Source organism: Narcine bancroftii, chromosome 9 (genome assembly GCF_036971445.1).
Source record: "Narcine bancroftii isolate sNarBan1 chromosome 9, sNarBan1.hap1, whole genome shotgun sequence".
Lineage (NCBI taxonomy): Eukaryota > Metazoa > Chordata > Chondrichthyes > Torpediniformes > Narcinidae > Narcine > Narcine bancroftii.
This window is the reverse complement of record NC_091477.1, coordinates 82,530,484-82,552,988: the sequence shown is the minus strand read 5'-3', so window position 1 is coordinate 82,552,988 and position 22,505 is coordinate 82,530,484. Positions and strand designations below refer to the sequence as shown.

General features: G+C 40.9%; 1 protein-coding gene across 1 annotated transcript in view; it reads left to right on the top strand.

Annotated features, from left to right (window-relative positions):
* Positions 1-400: 400 nt before the first annotated feature.
* Positions 401-22,505, top strand: part of LOC138742348 (ephexin-1-like) — a 73,793-nt gene continuing 51,688 nt past the window's right edge. Inside the window, 3 exon segments of the mRNA XM_069896647.1 lie at positions 401-529; positions 12,577-12,676; positions 12,678-12,858. Coding sequence (XP_069752748.1) covers positions 12,587-12,676; positions 12,678-12,858 — 271 coding nt within the window. The 5' untranslated portion in view covers positions 401-529; positions 12,577-12,586.

The following is a 22,505-nucleotide window of genomic DNA, read 5'->3' as shown; positions in this document are numbered from 1 at the left end:
AATGTGTAATTAAACAAGTTATTTTCATGTAATTTTGACATCTGAACAGCAGAATATTCCATTATGTGTATCTATATTTTGTCAAAGGTCAGATTTATTAACAGGCATTTGCACATTCTGTTGTCATGGAGATTGCTATTTTTGTAGATATTGGCAATATGTTAATGTTAAAAAAATGCTGCTGATGTTCAAATGGCATCACCTTGATTCTTGGAAATTCTCAAGCTTACAGGTTATTTCTGTCACTGAAATTACTTTGCATTTTTTTCCACATAATCTACCAAATAGAAGTTATTACTATTCAATGCAATTGAGGTTAAGTAATTCAAAGAGTTAATGCCATAACGCTGTAAAGCAAACAAGTAATGGTGGACTTTAGTATTTATAGGTGTGACGGAGGTGTGCGCAGCAATTATTAAAGTATGAAATGCTGAAAAGGAGCAAAGGGCTTCTTGGAGTTTCAGCCACTACACGGATACATTAAAAAGCACATGAGAGTGACAGAAGATAACCAAAATTGAAAGAATGTGTAAGTACCTCCTAAAAACTTGCTATTTTAAAAGCCGAAGGTACATATTTTCAAATTACAGTACACCTGTCACTTCCCAAGCAAAAATTTCCTTCCTCCTCTCCTCCTCCCCCTGCCCCCCACCATTTTATTTATACACTGGCCTGCTTTTTGCTCATATCTTGACAAAGAACTCAGACCCAAAACGTTTGTTTCCCTTTACTTTCTATTCATGCTGCGCAGCCTGCTCGTTTGTGTATTGCACTTGACCCCAGTGTCTGCATACTTTCCTGTTTAACTTGCTCTCTGCGGCACTGTGTTAGTACTTGAACTCTGAACAGACTTCCAAAGCATTGTATGGTGGATTGTTTGTACTTTATAAAGTATGTACTTTATAAGAATTCATAACTGAAAATGGAAAGGATGGAATGCCTGGAAAGCAGAAAGTGAAACGGTGGCACAAGCTGAAGTTACAGATATTTACTCCTCCCCTCTCTGTCATAATATGTTAATTGTATGAAATCACAGGAAGAGGTGTAAACTGTTCAGCATCTAACCACCATTAGTTTAGATAATGGCGGATATATGTCGTCTACAAATGCCTCCTTGATGATGTGACCTTGAATACTCTTTCTGCACACATTTTTATTAAGTTTCAGTTTTTTAGTTATTCAATGGTTTTTCGAGAAAGTGTTTGCAGAATTTTGTTGTCCTTTTACATTTATATGAGAGATTTTTGCTTCAAATATAATATTTGTGATAACTATTTTGTCCTTTTTTACTTGTTACTTTAATTGTTTTCTTTAATTGTATCACACATTCACGAAGCAGGATTTTTCACCTGTTGGATTTCAACTGCTCCTTGGAGGGTGAGTTTTCTTTAAGATAGCAAATTTAAAACATTCTGATGTAAATCCAACTTCACGAAGGGATTTATTATTTTTTAAAGAAGCTATAACTCTTGCAACCTCTCCAAATGTAAAAAGGTTCCTAGCATTTTCTGTTCTTCCATACTTAATTTAGGCAAATTTACTTGAGTTAAAAATCAATCAATATTGTTATCATCCTACATAGATTCTGATTTATACAATTTCATATAAAATTACTTAAAACTATTATTTGTATCCTAAATAAGATCTGTCTCATCTCTAGTTGCAATAATAACTTTTGATTCTTGTTTTGTTTTCAATTGCCACACGAACACTTCATGTACTCGTTCCCCAGTACATAATATCTCTTTATTTCTCATAATTTTTTTCCATTCTATAAGATTGTAAAGTTATGCTGTAACTTTTTATTCAAAATAATTATTTTTTCTTCCGACGACTGTTTTCTATATTAAAGTCGATATTTCTGTCTCTAAGTTATTAATTTGAGACATATACTCCTTTCTAACTTTAGAAGAAGAAATTATCTGTCCACGTATATATGCCTTCATTGCATCACAGAGAATGAATTTATTATCTATAGAGACAGTGTTAATATCCAGGAATTGCTTTATCTGATTTCTAATAAACTGGCAAAAATCTTTATTTTTCAATAACATGCTATTAAACCTCCATCTAACATTTGTATCCTGCTTGTCTTCTAAATATAATGCTAAGAACAAACGAGAATGTATCCCAGGATACACTTGCCTTATATTGAACCTGTTGTACCCTACCTTGAAGTCTTGTTGATAGCAAAAACGTATCAATTCTAGAATATGAATCATGTCTATTAGAATAAAATGAATAACCCTTTCTCCAAATATCAACCAAATTCAAATCTTGCATTAACGACAGTTATTTTTGATGCCTTAGATTTCAACACTCTCTTTGTAGATCTTTCCAATAGAGGGTCAAGGCACAAATTAAAATCTCCAACCACTAAGAAATTTTAATTAGCTTCCCCCATGTTTATTGTCCTGGGTAAACTTGTACCTCTCACTTTGTTCGTTTTAGATTGGTCACAGTGTTTGAGCTACTGAAAGAAAACTGACACACACACTGAGAGCAGTTCAGTTTATACAAATCTTTATTACTAAATCTAAAGCTGATTTCAAACTACAATATGCAAGCCCTTCCCAATTATACTTATCAATGCCTGGACTGGTCCCAACTGCCGAAGCAAGGCAACGACTGCACACTTGTGGTAGGTTGTCTGGGCGCCGGTAGCAGCTTCTCCACCTCCCCCGACCGGGACATTGGTTGGAGTCTAGAAATTTTTCTTCTTGCTGAGAGATGTTGCCACTTCTTGGAGAGTCTCAAACTTCAGCAGTGGGACCATAGCTTATATTACCCAAAAATTGTTTACTCATAGCTTATCTCTTTGAATAAATGATTTAATTATCTTCAAGGTCTCCTGTCAGTCTGCGACCAACAAAAGACAGCATCTCTGGGCCTCATGGTGGAAATTAGATAATGTCTACTGATTCATATGCATCCTGGGCCTCATGGTGTAAATTAGATTATGTCTTCTGATTCAATTGCATCCCTGGGCCTCATGGTGGAATTTAGATTATGTCTTCTGATGCAACTTCATCCCTTCTTGATAAGCTAGTCTAAATCCTCCATTACATTCCACCTCTCGGTCGCAGCCCGTCACTTGTCCTTGGATAATGCTAGCTTGGTCAGCCATCTTGGTGGGAAAAGCACAAAACAGGCCCAAAAAGGTGTCAACCATTACTAGGACGTAACGTTTACCCATACAGTCTGGCATAGGGCCTACGTAATCAATTTGCCAGACCGCAGCCGAGCGAGCTCCCCGTCTTATTCAGCCATGCGGATCAAGAGGAATGGTGCGGGACTTCACAAGCTGGCATGCTGGGCATGTACGCATGACCTGTTGGACGGGTAAGGCATGTGTATGGGCCCACATAGCTGATCCCTTCTCCCCCAAATGGCCATTCTGTTTATGTGCCCATTGAGCCAGGGGGACGGTATCAGCGCGGCTGATAGTGGCTATGTGATCTGCTACTGCATTATGTTGTGCCATGTTCATCGTCGCATTGCTATGGGCGTCAACGTGATATACAGTTATCTCACGATGATGGGAAGCATCCCACAACAGTTGCCACAACTCTTTGCCCCATACTGGGCAGTCATGTACCAGCCAGTTATTCTTTTGCCAATCAGCCATCCATACCACTAGTCCATTAGCCACAGCCCTGGAATCAGTAAACAGGCGAAGAGGGTGATCATGGGAGTCTAGTGGTAAAGTGACAGCCTTCAACTCAGCATATTGACTGGAGCCACCATCCCCCTCCTCCAATAAGTGAGTTCCTGACCTTGGATGGTAAGTCACCGCCTTCCACTTCTGCTTTCATTGCACCCACTGGGTGCTACCATCAGTCAACCAGGTGTCCTCTTGTTCTGCTGGAGTGAGCGAATCATATGGTTTACCCCACTGAACTGGTGAAGGGGGTAGGGGAGGGGGAAAGGCGGGTTCAACGCCCTCATGATGAGACGGAAGATCAGCCAACTGTTTGTGTATGCTTCAGGCTCTCTGGTCGCACGCCTCTGAATATACCACTTCCATTTAACAATAGAAGACCGCTGAGCCCGCCCGATCTTTAAATTAGAGTCATTAGACAGGACCCTGTTCATTATTGGAAGTGCAGGTCGCAACTGGACATCTGCATCGCTTGTCATTCTTTCCGTCTCCAGCAGGGCCCAGTAACAGCCCAGTAACTGTTGTTCAAAAGCAGAATAACGAGTGGCAGCCTTGGGCATGGTTCGTGACCCGAATCCCAACGGGACTTGGCGGCCCTCTTGTTTCTGCCAGAGGCTCCAGGAGGCCACATGATCAGTAATGGAGACCTGTAGTTCGAAGGGGGTATTTGGGATGCGGGGAGAAATCGGCAGGGCCTGAAGAATAGCCTTCTTGGCGGACTGGAATGCCCTTTCCTGATCATCACCCCATAAAAAGTCTGTTTTCTTTCAGGTAACCTATATAGAGGACGTAAAAACAACGCCAAATATGGAATATGGCGTCGCCAGTATCCCAATAACCCTAGGAAACACTGGGTCTCGTTTTTACTATTAGCATCAGGATATCTTGGACACTCTCCATACCTTCCTGTACCATCTCTTCCGTGGCCCCTTGGATCATCACATCATCAACATAATGGTGAATTGAGAGAGAAGGCGATTCTGGCACCACCTCCAAATCACGGGCAATTAGGCTGTGGCAAATAGTGGGAGAGTGTACATAGCCCTGAGGGAGGCAGGTGAAGGTATACTGGCGCCCCTTCCAGGTAAAGGCGAACTGATCCTGTGAGACCTCAGCTATAAGAATACTGAAGAAGGCATTAGTGAGATTAATGACAGCATACCATGTTCCTGAGTTCCCAGTAGCAATGTTTTCAATAAGGGTAACAATGGCCGGAACTGCCGAAGCAAGTGGTGGGGCATGTTTGTTCAAAAAACGATAATCAACTGTCATTCTCCAGGAGCCATCCGGCTTCTGGACTGGCCAAACAGGGCCATTAAAGGGTGACGTTGCGGGCCTCACTACCCCTTTTTCTTGCAGAGCATCGATGGTGGCAGTAATCTCTTCCTGCCCTCCAGGGAGGCGATATTGTGGAATGCATACTGGTTTTTTTGGGGGAGGCACCATCACAGGATCCCACTTAGCCCCACCTACCACTAGTCCTTTTGTTATAGTCCGAATTCCAAATGCAAATCCCCCTTGACTAGTATTAAGGGCTGTACCGGCCAACATATTGATACCCGGATACACTTGTCAGTGGCAGCCACCAGGGCATGTAACCATATAGGGGAAGGGCCATCACCCACCATGGCGCGGACTTTTATTTCCGCCAGGGTGATCGCTCCTCCCATCCCCTCTATTCGAAATATCGGTCTAGTCCAGAGGTTGGGGTTACCAGGAATCACTGAGTCCTCTGCACCAGTGTCAACCAAGGTCAAATATTGGCGGTCATTACCCCCACCCCAATGGATTGTCAATGGTATGTAGGGCCGCGGGTCCCCATGTATCCGCCGTATCTCAATGGAGTAGACACGGGAACCCCGCCCACACCCTCATTCCTTAGTAAGGTTCAGGGGCTTCCAGGACCACATGCTACTATGATCCATAAGAGCCTTTTTAACCAATTGTTGTATCTCATCACGGGTAACTGGAGCAAGAGAAGCTGGCTCGATAGGAGCAACAGTAGGAGCAGAAGGCACAGTTGGGTCAGGAAGACTCAACAGCTGGGGATGATGTTCCCCTGCCTTCTTCTTATAAAGGGCATAAAGGACCGTGGAAGGTTTCCCATCAATATCACTTTTAGGTACGTCTAACTTTAACAAGGTTAGAAAAAGGTCCTTTCTTGTCGCTCCGTTATTAGCAGCAGACCCTCTCCTTTCATCCTGCTTGTCTGATTTAACCTGGGTTGTATGTGAGTGGATTTTACCTCCCAACTCTAATTCTCGAAGCCCAGATAAGGCGTGCACCGCCTCAGACACAGGGTGCCCAATTAGCGAACTAGTTACGGACAGAACCAGTCCTTGTACAGTGGGTTGGGCGGAACGACCCAATTGGGTATGCACTCCGGCTGTGAATATCTCTTCGTCAGGGCTCCCCCCATGTACCCACAGCCTCAAACGCCCTGCATACAAGGCAGAGGCCAGGGCCTGTTGACGAATTACTGCTATACCCTCCTCTGGGGTGCCCCAATTCTGCAAATGTAAATCCCAATCTACTGGTGACGGGTATACTCGTAACAGGACATCTCCTAGAGTGGCAAGTAAGTAATCCACCCCTCTCATTCTACCATTTAGCTCAGCAGTGACCCATATATCAGTAGTCAATGTTCCCAATCCCAACAATTCCTCAGGGGTAAAATATACATTACCCCCTCATTGTTCCCAAACACGCAGGAGCCAGGCCACCGGAGTTTCTCCCGTCTTTTGCCTAAATCGATCTCCAATGGCGGCCAGCTCTTTTATAGAGAAGTCACGTATCGTTGACTGCTCCCGACTCCTGTTCCCACTTTGCCCGACAGGGCCCTCTACCCAGTGGACGGGAGGATGCCCAATCCATCCCGTAATGGGGGGGGGCATTGAAAACAAGCAGGGGTTCGGGTACCTTCCCCTGAGTCCGCTTGGGAGGCTGGGACATCATCTATCCCTTCAATCTCTTCATTTACATCATCCCCCCCTTCCATCTTTCTTTGTTTGGAAAGTCCATTGCCTTAAGGGGCGGGCGTGAACAGCGGGTGGAGAGGGGAGTACATCAGACACATGCCGAGGGGTACCTGCATTATTACCATTGTCATCATTCCAGATATTACCATCCCAATCATCAATTACATCAGGATCGTCGCCATTCCTTATCATGGCAAGAATATGATGTGGATCGGGTTCTACCCCTTGCTTTTCCTTATCTGCACAGAGCTGCTGCTGGAGTTTAATATTACGGCAAATTGTTTGGACATGCCTATCCTCCGATTCTTTGGCTCGGTCCTGACTGATGCAAACAATCTTGCTCATCATGGAACAGCGTTGTCGCATGGCTTCTATCTCCTCCACTAGTTGCTCTCTCTTGTGCTGGGATTCTACTTCTCGCTGTAAAGATTCTGCTTCAAGCTGAACGATGTGGCGTAAGGCTATGGCCAGCAGCCAAAAACCGTCAGTCAGCATCCCCTTTTTAATAGGAAATTTACTTTCTCGAAGGAGAGTGGCAACCCGCTCTCCCAGAGGCGCACTTGATGGATCTAACCTCTCATCCCAACTAATGGGTGGTCCCAACAAAGACAGGATATTGGCCAACATGCCAAACCCATAGTCTTTGGAAGTCCATCCCGCAATCAAGAACTGCTCAGGGCTTACCTCTTTCTTTTGGTGAAACATCTTGAAACCAATCCTGATGACTATGCCAATTGTCCTGGGTAAACTTGTACCTCTCACTTTGTTCGTTTTAGATTGGTCACAGTGTTTGAGCTACCGAAAGAAAACAGACACACATATCGAGAGCAGTTCAATTTATACAAATCTTTCTTTTCTTTGGCTTGGCTTCGCAGACGAAGATTTATGGAGGGGGTAAAAAGTCCACATCAGCTGCAGGCTCGTTTGTGGCTGACAAGTCCGATGCGGGACAGGCAGACACGGTTGCAGCGGTTGCAGGGGAAAATTGGTTGGGGTTGGGTGTTGGGTTTTTCCTCCTTTGCCTTTTGTCAGTGAGGTGGGCTCTGCGGTCTTCTTCAAAGGAGGTTGCTGCCCGCCAAACTGTGAGGCGCCAAGATGCACGGTTTGAGGCGTTATCAGCCCACTGGCGGTGGTCAATGTGGCAGGCACCAAGAGATTTCTTTAGGCAGTCCTTGTACCTTTTCTTTGGTGCACCTCTGTCACGGTGGCCAGTGGAGAGCTCGCCATATAACACGATCTTGGGAAGGCGATGGTCCTCCATTCTGGAGACGTGACCCATCCAGCGCAGCTGGATCTTCAGCAGCGTGGACTCGATGCTGTCGACCTCTGCCATCTCGAGTACTTCGACGTTAGGGATGAAAGCGCTCCAATGGATGTTGAGGATGGAGCGGAGACAACGCTGGTGGAAGCGTTCTAGGAGCCGTAGGTGGTGCCGGTAGAGGACCCATGATTCGGAGCCGAACAGGAGTGTGGGTATGACAATGGCTCTGTATACGCTTATCTTTGTGAGGTTTTTCAGTTGGTTGTTTTTCCAGACTCTTTTGTGTAGTCTTCCAAAGGCGCTATTTGCCTTGGCGAGTCTGTTGTCTATCTCATTGTCGATCCTTGCATCTGATGAAATACAAATCTTTATTACTAAATCTAAAGCTGATTTCAAACTACAATATGCAAGCCCTTCCCAATTATACTTATCAACGCCTGGACTGGTCCCAACTGCCGAAGCGAGGCAACGACTGCACACTTGTAGTAGGTTGTCTGGGCGCCGGTAGCAGCTTCTCCACATCCCCCGACCGGGACATTGGTTGGAGTCTAGAAGTTCTTCTTGCTGAGAGATGTTGCCACTTCTTGGAGAGTCTCAAACTTCAGCAGTGGGACCATGGCTTATATTACCCAAAAATTGTTTACTCATAGCTTATCTCTTTGAATAAATGATTTAATTATCTTCAAGGTCTCCTGTCAGTCTGCAACCAACAAAAGACAACTGCATTTCTGGGCCTCATGGTGGAAATTAGATAATGTCTACTGATTCATATGCATCCTGGGCCTCATGGTGTAAATTAGATTATGTCTTCCGATTCAACTGCATCCCTGGGCCCCATGGTGGAATTTAGATTATGTCTACTAATTCAATATGCATCCTGGACCTCGTGGTGTAAATTAGATTATGTCTTCTGATGCAACTGCATCCTTTCTTGCATAAGATGGTCTAAATCCTCCATTACAGAGGGTCAAGTCAAAAATTAAAATCTCCAACCACTAAGAAATTTTCATTAGCCTCCCCCATGTTTAAAAAGGTTTCTTGCATACATTTACCATTATCCTTTAATGTCCACTGTTCAGAAAACATCTGAATGGTGCAATACGATTTCATACATCAGTTATATATTATGCCACAAAATCTTAATAGATTAAAGCCAGATATTTTGGATAAGTGTTTTCGATGTAAACAGGACACAGGCACCTTTTCACACTCTACATGGACATGCCCCAAATTGAATTCTTTTTGGAATAATTTAATTGATTTTTTTCAACAGGTAGTAGGTATTAAACTCCCGAGAAACCCTATGTTGTTTCTTTTGGGGGATACATCAAGGATTGATCCAGATTTTAAAATGGATTGGTTTTAAAAAGAATTTTTAGAAATCATAATGGAAATTGGATAAGGATTTAGTATTAGATAGATGGCATGATGAAATGCAAAGTTGTATAGCTTTGGAAAAGATTACATATAATTTAAAGAACAAATATGATAATTTTTTGAAAATTTGTTTCCCATATATGCAAAAGATTGGTGTTATAACTTTATAAATAATTACATTATCTCAAATGGTAGAATTTGATTGAACTTTGTCACTCTCCGGCCTCACCTTAATGTATCTCATTTTATTTTATTAGATATTGTATGTGATTTTTAAAAAAATATAAATACTTAGAATTTGATTAAGTGCTATGTATGACACAATAGTGTTTTATTTTACTACATATTTTATATTTAAAAGATATAATGATAGTTGCAAGTGTTAGAATAATTAGGTCATAATTTATCCATTCAGTATTGTTTTAAAATTAGCCTTTTTCTTTCTTTCTCTGTTCTTTCTTTTCTCGCTTTTTTTTGGGAGTTTCTGTGTGGGACGGAGCAGGTGGGGGGGAGAAGAAAATTATAAAAAAGCATGTATTGATTTTTATAAATAGAATTAATGGCTCTGTATGTAATTTTGTTACATGTGTTAATAAAGTAAAATTTGAAAAAAAAATAGCAAAATTAAATGGCTTATTGTGCTGACCATAAATAACTTTCCCAATGTAATTTCTCAGCATTCCATAAATATTTTGCAAACAAATATTTGCAATAATAACTTTTGATTCTTGTTCTGTTTTCAGTTGCCACACTAACACTTTATGTGCTCGTTCCCCAGTTCATAATATCTCTTTATTTCTCATAATCATTTTATTTTTATTCTATAAGATTTTAATGTGTTATACTGGAACATTTTATGAAAGGGTTTTTTTTTTGTGAAGAAACCAGACTTGTTTTAAAGTTGTTCAGTGACTCAGTTCATCGATGCAATAATATGTTTCAAGTTCGCCCCAACAATTCAATATATTTCTGTTCTGATTTATATGATTAATTTATGGACTGGAAAATATCAATCACTTTAAGTGTTCTAACACAAACAACTTAGAGTAAATTCATTACATACTAGATCTTAATTGACTTAATCTAGGTTCAAACGCAACTTTAAACCCTGTGGGAGATGCACTTCAAAATAAGAATTTTGTGATTCCAAAGGTTCACTCAGTAATTTGCAAATAATAGACACCAAGATTTCCCTCTATATAGTCTTTGGGTCTTTGATTCAAGATTCAATTTATTGTCATGTAATAAAAACATATTACATCAAATTGCTTTTGTCTGCTGTAAGGTGGACAGATTCCCCATCGGCAGAAATTACCTGAAGCGCTTCTTACAGGCAGAGAAAGAGAAGCAAAAAAGAGTCCCCCCTCCCCAGAGCCACTGAGTGTCCATGGATTTGCCTCCAGCGCTCCCGCAGCCTCTGCAGCCACATAGAGACAAGTCCAAACCATCAGCCATCTGAGCTCCAGATTTGAATCTCCAAGGCCATTAGGAACCTTTCAACACCTTTAGCACTCTCTTGCATCCAGGTTCTGATACCTAGTATCCCTTGTGCCAATCTCCAGCAGTCTGTAGCCTGGTGCAAGTCCGTTGATTGCAGTATCCAGCAGTCTGCAGCCTTTGTGGATTCCTTGCCTCGAGTCACCAGCAGTCTGCCACCTGTTTGGGTCCTTCAGCTGCAGAAACCCTGCAGACCCCATGCCGTGGTCACCATTCCATGGGTCATCTCTTCTGCTTCTCCTTTTCAGATGGGGAGCAGGGAAGGGTGGAGGTTGGGTAGTCTTCCTGCTTTCTGGTGTCCTGCGCCAGTTCTCTACTTCCCTGGAAACTCAAACAGCCCCCGCCATGGCTGGCTGATCATAGGCAATGCCATCTTGTGTCCAGACCCTGCAGTCGTGGATTCTTAAGTAAAACTACCTTTGGCTCCTTTAATGAGCCTTTACGGAGTTGATGCCAGTCAAATTGTGCAGTTGGACCCCGTGGGAGCACTGTGTCTTCGCTCCCCTTGGGTCCGCACCAGCGGCAGGGCTGCTGTTACAGCACCTCCGGCAGCATTGCCATTTTTCTTGTCAACCCAGCTAAACATTGCAAAGATTAAAAGTATCTTATTTGACTATTATTGATATTTCTCTCATTGCAACAATAAATGATTTTTATCAGCACCAGCTTGGGCTAAGTTGATTTTAAACCCAGACTGGGAGAAAAAGCTGCGACACAACGAGTTGCTTCCATTTTTTCAATTTTAACTTGCTCCCCTCATCTTAGTCCAAATACATGTCAATTTAAGATCCCCAAATAAACTTAGAAAAAAGTTATAAAAATAACTTTTTAAATATGTGAAATTTTCTGCTTCCAGCAATGAGTTACAAATCACCAATATACATTGGGTAGAACAAGCTCCCATCAACTTTCTAATTTATTTTTAGTCCTTTCTGTGACTGTGTACTAACTTCCTCATTAAGGAAAATAGGTCATCTCTATCCTCTCTATTTGGGCCTCTCAGAGTTATATACACCTCAATGAATTCTCCCTTCATTCTTCTCTGCTCCAAAGAAAACATTTACGGCCAATTTAATCATTGCCCACTCCTGATGGGACAATATTTTCTATGTGCACTAACCTTTGATTCACTGGAAAAAAAACATCACTGACCATGATGAGAGAAGGAAGGGAACGGAAAAAAAATTGGGCTTGAGAAAATGCACAACTTGTCAAACTGAAATTAGACGAATCAATGGTACTGCTTTTCTCGTTTTTTTAGACATTTCCATGGGAACTGGGAAATGTGACTTGATAATTCTATTTAAATGTGCATATTTGAAATCACTTACTCATAGCATCTGCCCTGTCACTGAAGATAGAACAGAATGATGCATGATGGGGAATATTAGAACCATGTAAAAGATGTGTTAGCTGCTTTTGTTGAATGATGGCTGGTAGCAAGTGAGAATTATACATAAACAGTAGCAAGTAAGGAACATGAAGTTTTCTTAAAGGGACAGCCCATGCTCTATTAATCATACATTCCAACGTTCTGCAATTTCAGAGTGCAAACCAAAACAAACAGATGATTTTTGGAACTCATTCCCACCCACTGTACCCTCCTTTGGTAACAGTGCTATTAGTTACCATGGTAATGAAGATGAATTCATGCCTGGTTGCTGACATTATTTCAATAGCTGTTTCTGAAATTGTTTTTCATTTCATTTGGAAAACCTAACTATTTTACAGATGTCCTTGGAATTAAATAAAAATCATGATTCTGGATTATTAATGAAATATATTTCTTTCCATTTTGTAAGAGCACTTGGTATGAATTCAACAGAAGAACCCAGCAAAGAGCAACATCAGCGTGTGATATTTGCAGGCAATAAAAACACTGTGAAGCAGCCTGGTGCAGTAAAAAATGGATGATATTCACAGTGATAATAGAGAACTTGATCGTTCTCAACATGACAATAATGAATCAGAGAGAGAAGGAAGGAAACACGTCCCCATCCACAGGAATTCTTTGTTTTATCGATCTATGAGGAAAAAACGACCAAACAAGATTCAGACTGAGACAAGACCACAACAAACTGACAGTAAGTTACTGAGATATATAAAGTTATTATAAGTCGCACATGAGGGGGCTCAGAATAGTCACCACACTTTACAAAAGTAATGTTCAATACATTCCACGTCTTCATGCCGGGAACCAAACTATATTCATTTTTATGTATTCCTCTTCTGGGGACCAGTTTCTATCTTCTAGCACTTGTAAATTGTTCATTCTACATTAGTGAGCCGAGACTGTCGGCTACTGCATTCCAGAAGATCAACATGATCTTGAATCTTTTTCTCACTTGACAATGAAATGTGTGGTTTTCTTGACTGGCAAATGACAAATGAGAAAATAGAACTTTTCCCATCTTATGGTCAGTACAACTACTTTTGATATTCAACTACTGATGCAACTGAGAATCCCTCATTTTAGGCAGACCAAGGATTGAACTTCCTAGTTTGTGCGACGTAGGAATGTGCCTTAATTAATGGTGTGATTGTTGGATATATGACTTTATAAGTAAAACAATAATGAGTCTTGTGCAGCCAGGTCACTCATTATGAAAATATTGTACTCCACTATTTCTATTTCTTGTTGCTCATAATGTTAACCAATCAGGCGAATTGTAATTTCTGAGAGAGAAAACTGAACATCAGGCACTATTTTTATTATTGTAAAGTCGGTTGCAAGTGACATGGTAATATCCTTGTGACGCAGGAATGCACTGTGAAAAGACTTGTGACATTGCATTGCAGGGTTTGGTAAACATAGAAAAAGGGTTGACAACCATTTTCTCAGTTATCGTAGCCCCTTAAAATCTTGCCTGTGGAAGAATCAGTTACCTAAAGGATTTCTAGTCACATGGAAATACTTCATGCATAGATCTAGCAGGCAGTGTGTCCAAGCAGCACCTCCAATGCTTTTCATTCAGAATTGAGAACTCAGACTCACCCTTCTATTCAGGTAAGAAAATGGATTTAAGACAGTTTCTGTCTGCTCATGTAACTAGAACTGCACAGAATAATGCCTTTATACTTAAAGCAGTTAAAATAATTGAGCATGAAGGCTTATTTTTGTTGAGAATACAATATCTAACCTAAAAACTCTAATGCAGTTAAAATATTTATTCAAAATATACAGAATAATGTGGTTTATCAGTACATGTGAGATATTGTACAGAATAATAACAAACAGGAGCATTTATTTATGGTTAATCAAGTATTACCAGTATTAATCTACAGCTCTGAATCAATCTAGTACCCATTCTTTATTCACGAACATGTCAACGGGCAATTCAACCTCCCTTCCACCATCTTCCAATTGATATGGATGGACTTTAAGAAAAGGGCAGTGAATATTATATTTTAGGTTAACTGCAGTCTAGGGCAGTTCAGCAATCAATTAATTCAATAAAGATCAATCCTGGGACCTCCATCATGTGTAATCATTACACATATGCTTAGTAACTAACTGAATACTCAAAAGAGCTAATTTTTTTTCATGATTTGATTATTTGTTTCATGTGGAAAATATCTTTGAAGATAAATTACAGCGTAATATACAAAATTAGATTGAGATTTTTGCCAGACTTATTGATCCAAAACTATGTAGACATATCTTGGTTTACAATTTTATATGTACACAAAATGGTACAACATAAATTCAGTTATTACTTCAAATCCTTTGAAGGAATTATTTTGACAAATAAATTTCTGAGGTATTGGTCATGCCAAGTAAAAGAGGACAGTCAAGTTAACACTAGCTGGGAAAATGTTTGTTGAATGATGTGGATTCATTTCAATTTGGTGATTAAACAATACAACTCAATAAAAAAAAAATCTAAATCAGAACAATTCATTAATTTATATTGTGTATATTAATGAAAATGTTAAGGAGTTGTAAAAATCAATAAATTTGAACATTTTGGAGAGATTCTGCAATATTTTTGGTGGGAAGTGAAAAATGATTTCATATTAATTAGTCAGAAAAATGGGGAGTGAAACAAGGGAAAATAATAATAAACAATTGCATAGCACAGTAATAAAATGTTTCAATAATAATGGCCTCAATTAATGAATTAACATCCATTCCTAAACACATCAAGGCCACTTTCTCATGAACTATCTCTGACCTCATCACTCTGGTCATCTCCCTTTCATGGGCTCCAACCTTATTGTTTCCCAACTCTGCACTGCCTGGTTCTACCTCCTACCCAAGATCCAGAAATCCAATTGTCCTGATAGACCCTTTGTTTCTGTATGCTCCTGCCCCACCAAACTGGTATCTGCTTAACTGTACTTAGTTTTGTTCTCTCGATCCAGTCCTTTCCCACCTACTTCTATGATATTTCATTTCCCTCCATTACTTCAACAACTTCCACTTCCCTGAACTCGATCACCTCATCTTCATCAAGGACATCCAATCTCTGTACACCTCTGTTCCCCCAGAGCGAAGGCCTCAGCAACAGACCCAACCAGTCTCCCCTTTCTCAATCTCATCTTGGGAGATAAACTCTTGACAGACATTTCCTACAAACCCACCTACTCCCACATCGCTTCATACCCTCTCTTCTAGCAGGATTCCATTTTTTTTTTCTTGCAATTCCTCAGACTCCTTCACATCTGCTCCCAGGATGAGGCCCTCCATGCCAGATCATCCAAGATATCCTTCTTCAAAAAAAACATGGCTTCCTCTCCACTACCTCATCTGCACATCCTCCATTTCCCACACACCTACCCTGGCCCTCTCTGCCTTCAGACGCAACAAGGAACGGATTCCCTTTATTCTCACCTATCACCCCACCAGCCTCTGCATCCATCGTATCGTCCTATGCAATTTCTTCTGTGGGGACTGCTCTCTGCATGCCTCCCTCATCCACTCATTCCTTCTCACCAATCACCCTCTTGGTACCTACCTCTGTGACTGTAGGAAATGCTACATGTGCCCACACCTCCTCAATCATCATCATTTGAGGTCCCAAACAGTCCTTCCAACTGAAGGGATCATCTACTGCATTCGGTGCTCCGGTGGTGGCCTCCTTTGCGTCGGAGAGACTGGACGCAGACTCGGATATCGCTTCATTGATCGTCTTCGCTCTGTCTGCTGGAATAGCGGGAATGTCTCAGTGGCAACTCCTTTCAATTCCCCTCCCTATTCCTGTGCCAACATGTCTGCCCGTGGGCTCATGCACTGCCAAACTGAGACCACCCACAAATTGGAGGAACAACATGCTATATTCTGTCTGGGCACCCTCCAACCACATGGCATTAACATTGACCTCCAGTTTCCATTAGCCCTGCACCCCATCTCTCTCTTTCCTTCTCCCTATTGCTCTGTCTCATTTCCTCTGCATTCACAGCTTTTCTCTCCTGCCTTCCAATCCATGTCCACCTATGGCCTCTTGGCTATTGGCCTTTGCTCCTCCTCCTGCCCCTTTTACCCTCCTCCACCCCACCCCGCACCCCACCCTTTCTATTCACCTGCCTGCTATTCCCTCATTGATATAAGAATTATCCCAAAACATTGGCTATATGTCTTTGCCTCCTGTGGACACTTCAGAACCTGCTGAGTTTCTCCAGCATTTTTGTGCATTTACTGCATCATAGCATCTGCAGACTTCCTGTTTCATTTCTGCTCTGTCAACTATGCACTAGTTGGCTGTGGGGCTAGAAGGCTGTGAAGTTTATCTGGACAGGAATTTGTTTTTGTGAATATTTTTAATGCTTAAAAATTTCTAAGATAAATAACTGAAGACAATGATAAATTTGTGAAGTTTGTACTTTAATTAGTCTAAAAATTATAAAAAGAGAAATAAATGGAGCAGGAATTGTCAGACAAGTATTTTAAAATACTTTGTGTCACTAATGTTCAATTACAATGCAAAGCGCTTGTGCATGGAGGCTTGGACAAGGGGCTGTAAATAGGGGCAAGCACCCCAAAATCACGACCTCCTGATCTCTCTCTCACACGCACGCACGCACGCACGCACAGAGTTGCAGACGCAGACTTGATTTCCCCAATTACTGGAGAGTACATTGTGGTCAGTCCAATGAGGTGGAGCAGTTACTGGATACCGATTGAGAGAATGAGCACACCTCAGAAAACTCACATGATTTTTTAACAAGCTGGGAAAAACTTTTGAACTGCTTTTAAATGTCACCAACAATCAAGATATGTTAAAAAAAAACCAGTTCAAATAAATTAAAACATTTTAAAATTAACTATTTTAAAAAAATAAAGATGATAAATTTAGTTAGAAAAAGATTTAAAATGCTACATGATAAAATTAATTAAAAACATTAACAAAAATAAGGAAAAATAAATCAGATCACTTTCAACATTCACCTTGTCAATTATGGTCAGCAGCCTCATTGAAATGAATGAGATCACAGGATATCCATCAACTTAGTTACTGGAAAGATGAGGGGTTGGATATGAAATACATTCTGCTCCTGGGAAAATTTGTGACCAACTCTTGGAATCAAGGCTGTTTAGTGAGGGTGCAATAGACAGAAACCTAGGTATCCACCCTCTTGATAATTTTTGGCTTCTACAATACATTGTGCAAACTCAGAATTGAAAAAGGAACTGACAGTGCCAAAGGCACGGGTTCAGTCCTAATCTCAGATGCTGTTTGTGTGGAGTTTGCATGTGACTGCATAGGTTTCCTCTAGGAATGCCATTTTCTTCTCACATCCCAAAAAATTTGCAGGTTGGCAGGTTAATCTGCCATTACAAATTGTCCCATTTGTGTTGTTGTAGATTTTGGGAGTGGGAGGTAGGGCTAGTCATGAGAATGTGGGCTGAATTAAAAAATGGGATTAATGTTAGATCAATTTAAATGGGTGTTTGATGGTTGGCACAGACTCGTTGGGATGAATTGCCTGTTTGTGTGCTGTGAAGTAAATTGGCAGTTCTGTACAGACGAAGAGTGACGCAATTCAGCCATTCTACATAGGACGTGGTGAAACAAGAAAGTTTGCAGATGTTAGGGTTAAGGGTGCAGTGCTAATTTTTTAGGTGCCGAAGCTCACCAAAATCGGTGACGAGGACGTTCCAGAGAAGCCCCATTAGGTGCCTGGAGTTTACCCCAGAGGTGCCAGAGCAGTGCTCTGGTAAGCTCCAACAGCACTGCACCCCTGTCTCAGGGTAAGTGCAATACACAATTGTGCTGGAGAAACTCAGTAGGTCACGCAGCAACCACAGGAAGTAAAAGGCCTGGGCCCTTCATCAAGTAATGCAGGCCTTTGTGTCCTATTTAAAAAAAAAAATGACTGGAAAACTTTAAATCTGATACAGCCTGAGAAAGGCTGTGTGGGAATTTAAATTTTTTTATTTCTCGCATTGTATCTCATAGAGTGAATAAGCTTCTTCTGCAAGCAGTCTAATAAGTCAATAATATTCATACAGCCATAGTAGATTCAACTTTATTGTCATTGTGCCAAGTAAAATACAAAGCCAATGAAATACAATTAGCATCCAACCAGAAGTTATAAAAATAGTGCTATATTCAAGTACAATAACTATGTATCAATAAAAACAAGCGCATTCTGCAAGCAAACAATTATAAAAGTACTGACACAATTTACAGAACGTAAAGTTACAATGAAAAGTAAAATCAATTAACACCAAACAAGGCCAGCAAGATTTATTCAGTGTAGCACGATCAATAACCACAAGCAGACTTGAAGTGAGTGACTAAAGGCTTTAATAACCTGAAATATCAGGCATATCTTTACATGCTGCTGGCCCGGATCCAAGGCTGGTATGTCGGGAGAAGACTAGGACTACCAATCTTTATTGGGAATCTTATAGAGGCAGAGGTGGGCCAGCCTGTACAGTGTAGTGAGGTCGCCCCCTACCCTATTGTGTTACACCACATCGAGAAACTATGGATGTGGTAAAGAAAATTTTAGGCCTGTTGGTGCACACTTTCACACTTGAACCTTCTCCCCATTGGCAGGCGGGGGAAGAGAATGTATCTGGGTTGTGATGGGCCATTCAGTGTATTAGCTGCCTCTCCTAGACTACAGGAAATGTAGATGGAGTCCATGGAGGGAGGGACATTTTTGTTATGCTCTGAGCTGAATTCACTACCTTGTATAGCTTCTTCCAGTTTTGAGCAGAGCACCTCCCAGACCACACTGGATTGCATCCAGTAAAAGTAGGTGCACTTGTAGAAATTGTCAAGGGACAACTTTGTGTGCTTTGACGAGTGGTTGATAGGTTTATGAGAACAGTTAGAGAGAGAGAATGTGGAGCATAAAAGTTGTGAGATGAGAGCAGTTGCAGAGTTGACAGCACAAAGGAATATGTAAAGCTTCAAAATGGACAAATGCAGTTCAGGTCAAGTTCATGGAGAGAGAAATCTTGAGCTGGTATTATGGATGACTTGCAGGAGAACACATGCAAGTTAGATAACTGAAGTTGTAGAATTTGTAGAAATCTGGAAGGCTGCAGTGTGCTTAGAGGAAAGATGAGGTGCTTTTGCATAAGCTTACATTGGACTGCATTATACCTGGGCTTTTATACAGGACTTCAATTTTCCACCTCACTTGCATTCTATCCTCTCTATGGCCTTCTGCTCTGTTGTAACAAGGCCAATGCTTCAGAACTGGCCATTTCAGTTGTAATTTTGTTCATTTTTCTCTCTCCACAGACATTGCCTCATATATTGGGTATTTTCTGACCTGCATTTTACAGTTTTCACCTGTCCTTTCATTTCTTTTTATTCTCTCTCAGTTCTCTCATTAATTAATCAAACAGATGACCTTCTTCAGCTGCTATCACCACATCAAAGAATTTTCATCCCTCTCTCATCCTCTCTGCAACTTAAAGCTATGTTTTTCCTCTCTTTCCCACCTCCGATAATGGGTCATCAACCTGCTTTGTTTCTCTTACCTGCTGGGTGTTTGTGGAATTTTCCGTTTTCATTTCACATTTCCAGCATTTACAATTTTTGGATTTTAATGATTGAATTGAAGAAAATGTTACATTTTGGATGAAACCATTGATCTACAGTGCAAGGATTCCAAATTATGCTGAATTTTTGCAATAGATTTTGATTGAATTTGTACTCTTCGCTCATAACAGATTGAATGAATAGGATGCAAAGGAATTGTAATGTACCACCATTCCCCAAAAGTAAAAAAAAAATTGAGGCTGCTGGGTTATCGCTACAGAAAACTGGAGGTGGACTCAAAGTGTGAAGAATGTGACAATAATAAGAATGTAGCGTGGGCCTTTGTAAATTAATTATCTTTACAAGATCATTGGTGGAAATATGATAACAGGAATACTGTTGTGTAACACAGATATGAGGAGTGAATGTGTAATTCAGGAAGAAATATCTCTCACAGCAACGAGATCAACTCATTGAAATTCAATAGTACCATAGAACACTACAGCACAGGTGATTCGGCCCTTCTAGTCTGTGCTGAAACATTATTTCACTAGTCCCACTGTCCTGTACCCAGTCTATAACCTTCCACACCTCTCCCATCCATGTATCTAATTTATTCTTAAAACTTAAGATTAAGCCTATATTTACCACGTCAGATGGTAGCTCATTCCACACTCCCACCACTCCAATTTTCTGTTATTTCACAGAACTTATTTTCTCTTCCTTCTTGTTTTAAAGTACTGGCGTTTTGCTGGGAGACAGTTCCGTGGTCAACGGTACTTGTCCAATTTGTTGTCCAAATGCCCATTATTAACACATTAATTTGTACAAGTGAATAGTGATTTAATTATGCTGTTGCCATTTAATCACTCTGTTTTAATTTAACACATTATTTACACAGTGGCAAGAGCACTACATTATGTCATTATCTTCAAATTATAAAGTATGTATATTTACAGGATAATTCCAGTAAGCTTTGCGATCATCAATATGACAAACGAGATCATTTATTTAATTGCAATGTTGATTCACACTTGATTTTTTTTACATTTTACTTGGAAGTAATTCTGTGGGATCTTTTCACCAAACATATGAAGGGGCTACAGCTTGAAACTGTACATTCAACAGTACAGCATTCATTCAATACTCCACTGCGTTTATGCTTGTCTGGTGAAATTGTATCCACTGTTTTGTGACTCAGAAGCAAACATGCTATTATTAGAAGCACCAATGACATCTGATGAATAGGTAGCAGTTTGTGCAGATTATAAGTTAAGGATGTGAAACTTATAGTATTGGTTAATAGAAATCCATGAGTCTTGAATGGGGAAGACTAACGGACAATATGTGATGGTCTATGGAGCATTGAACATTTTCTAAGATTACTGATGCAGGTGGATGAATCTGCCATTTGTCGTTCACCAGTCCTTGCTCCATATTGGTACTCAGACTGTGACCCTTGTCATTGAACTCATTTGTATTCCAAGAGTTTAATTTCGTGAAATGGAGCATTAAGATTCAAGATTCCTTTATTGTCAGAGCATGTAATATGACACAAAATTGCCTTCTCCCTGTCATTAGGCAGACAAAGCATCACCATTAGGGTTGCCCTTACATAGGAGAAAGACAAGCAAGAGTCCATGCATTTGTCTCCAGTGACCCCGCAGCCTCTGCATCTGTACAGATTTCTGTTCAATCCACCGGCAAAGCAAACTCCAGATCCTAACCTCCGATATCAGTGCCTGAAGCCCTTCAGGACCTCTTCTTGTCCTCAGCACCCTTTCAAATTCTGGCTCTCATACCTGGTTCCAATGTACCAGTCTCCAGTAGCCCACAGCCTGTGCAGGTCCCCTGACCACAAGTTGCCCGCAGCCTGTGTGGGTCCCTCATCCGCTGGCCCATCGTTGGTCTGCCGCTGTGGTCACTGTTCTCTAGCGTTATCTCCTGTGCTTCTCCTTCTCAACAGGAAGTGTTCTCCCAGTTTCTGGTCCCCGCACTGGTCTGCTGCTCCCCAGAGCTTGCAACTACTCGTGGCCACTGCCATCTTGGACACAGCCCATGGTTACAGGATTTTCTTTTAAAAACCCCGTGAGCTCCTCTCACTTGCTGTTTAATGCATGTATTGAGCCACTGGCATTAGGGCTGGGCAGATGACGCCTTAAGAGCAGCACAAGGTCTCTGCTGCCTGTTCCCCTGAGTCCACACCTGCAGCTGCACTGCTTTAGAGCAACTCCAGCAGAGCCTTTCTTTCTCTATATTTTTTTCTATCCCACATTCTTAAATGTAGTGCTGGAATATTGTGGAAATCCACTCACCACCATGTTGTGCAATTATTTTAGATTATTATAATGTTAGCAAAGGTTCATTTGAGACCACTCCCAACTTTGAGTCAGAGAGATTTGGGTTCAAGTTCCACTGAATGTAAAATTTCCAGTAGAGTGTAAGGAATTACTACAATTTTTTGTTAGATAAAATAGTAAACCAACTTCTCTTACAAATGGATTTGAAGGGTCCCATGGCTCTGTTTTCCAATAGATAAGGGGAGATTTTGATGTCCTGGTCAATATTTATCCTCAAGTTAGCATTTCTCAATCCATTTAGTTTTTAAAAATTTCCTTATGACATAAAAGCAAGTCATTTCAATCTACTGAGTCTATATCCACTCACTAAACAATCCCATTGCCCCGTAATTTTCACAGTAAACTATTCTGCCCATATTCCCTTCAGTCCCCCTCATGTAACCCTCCCCAAATTATGTCATTCAGTTACATATTAGGGGTTTTAAA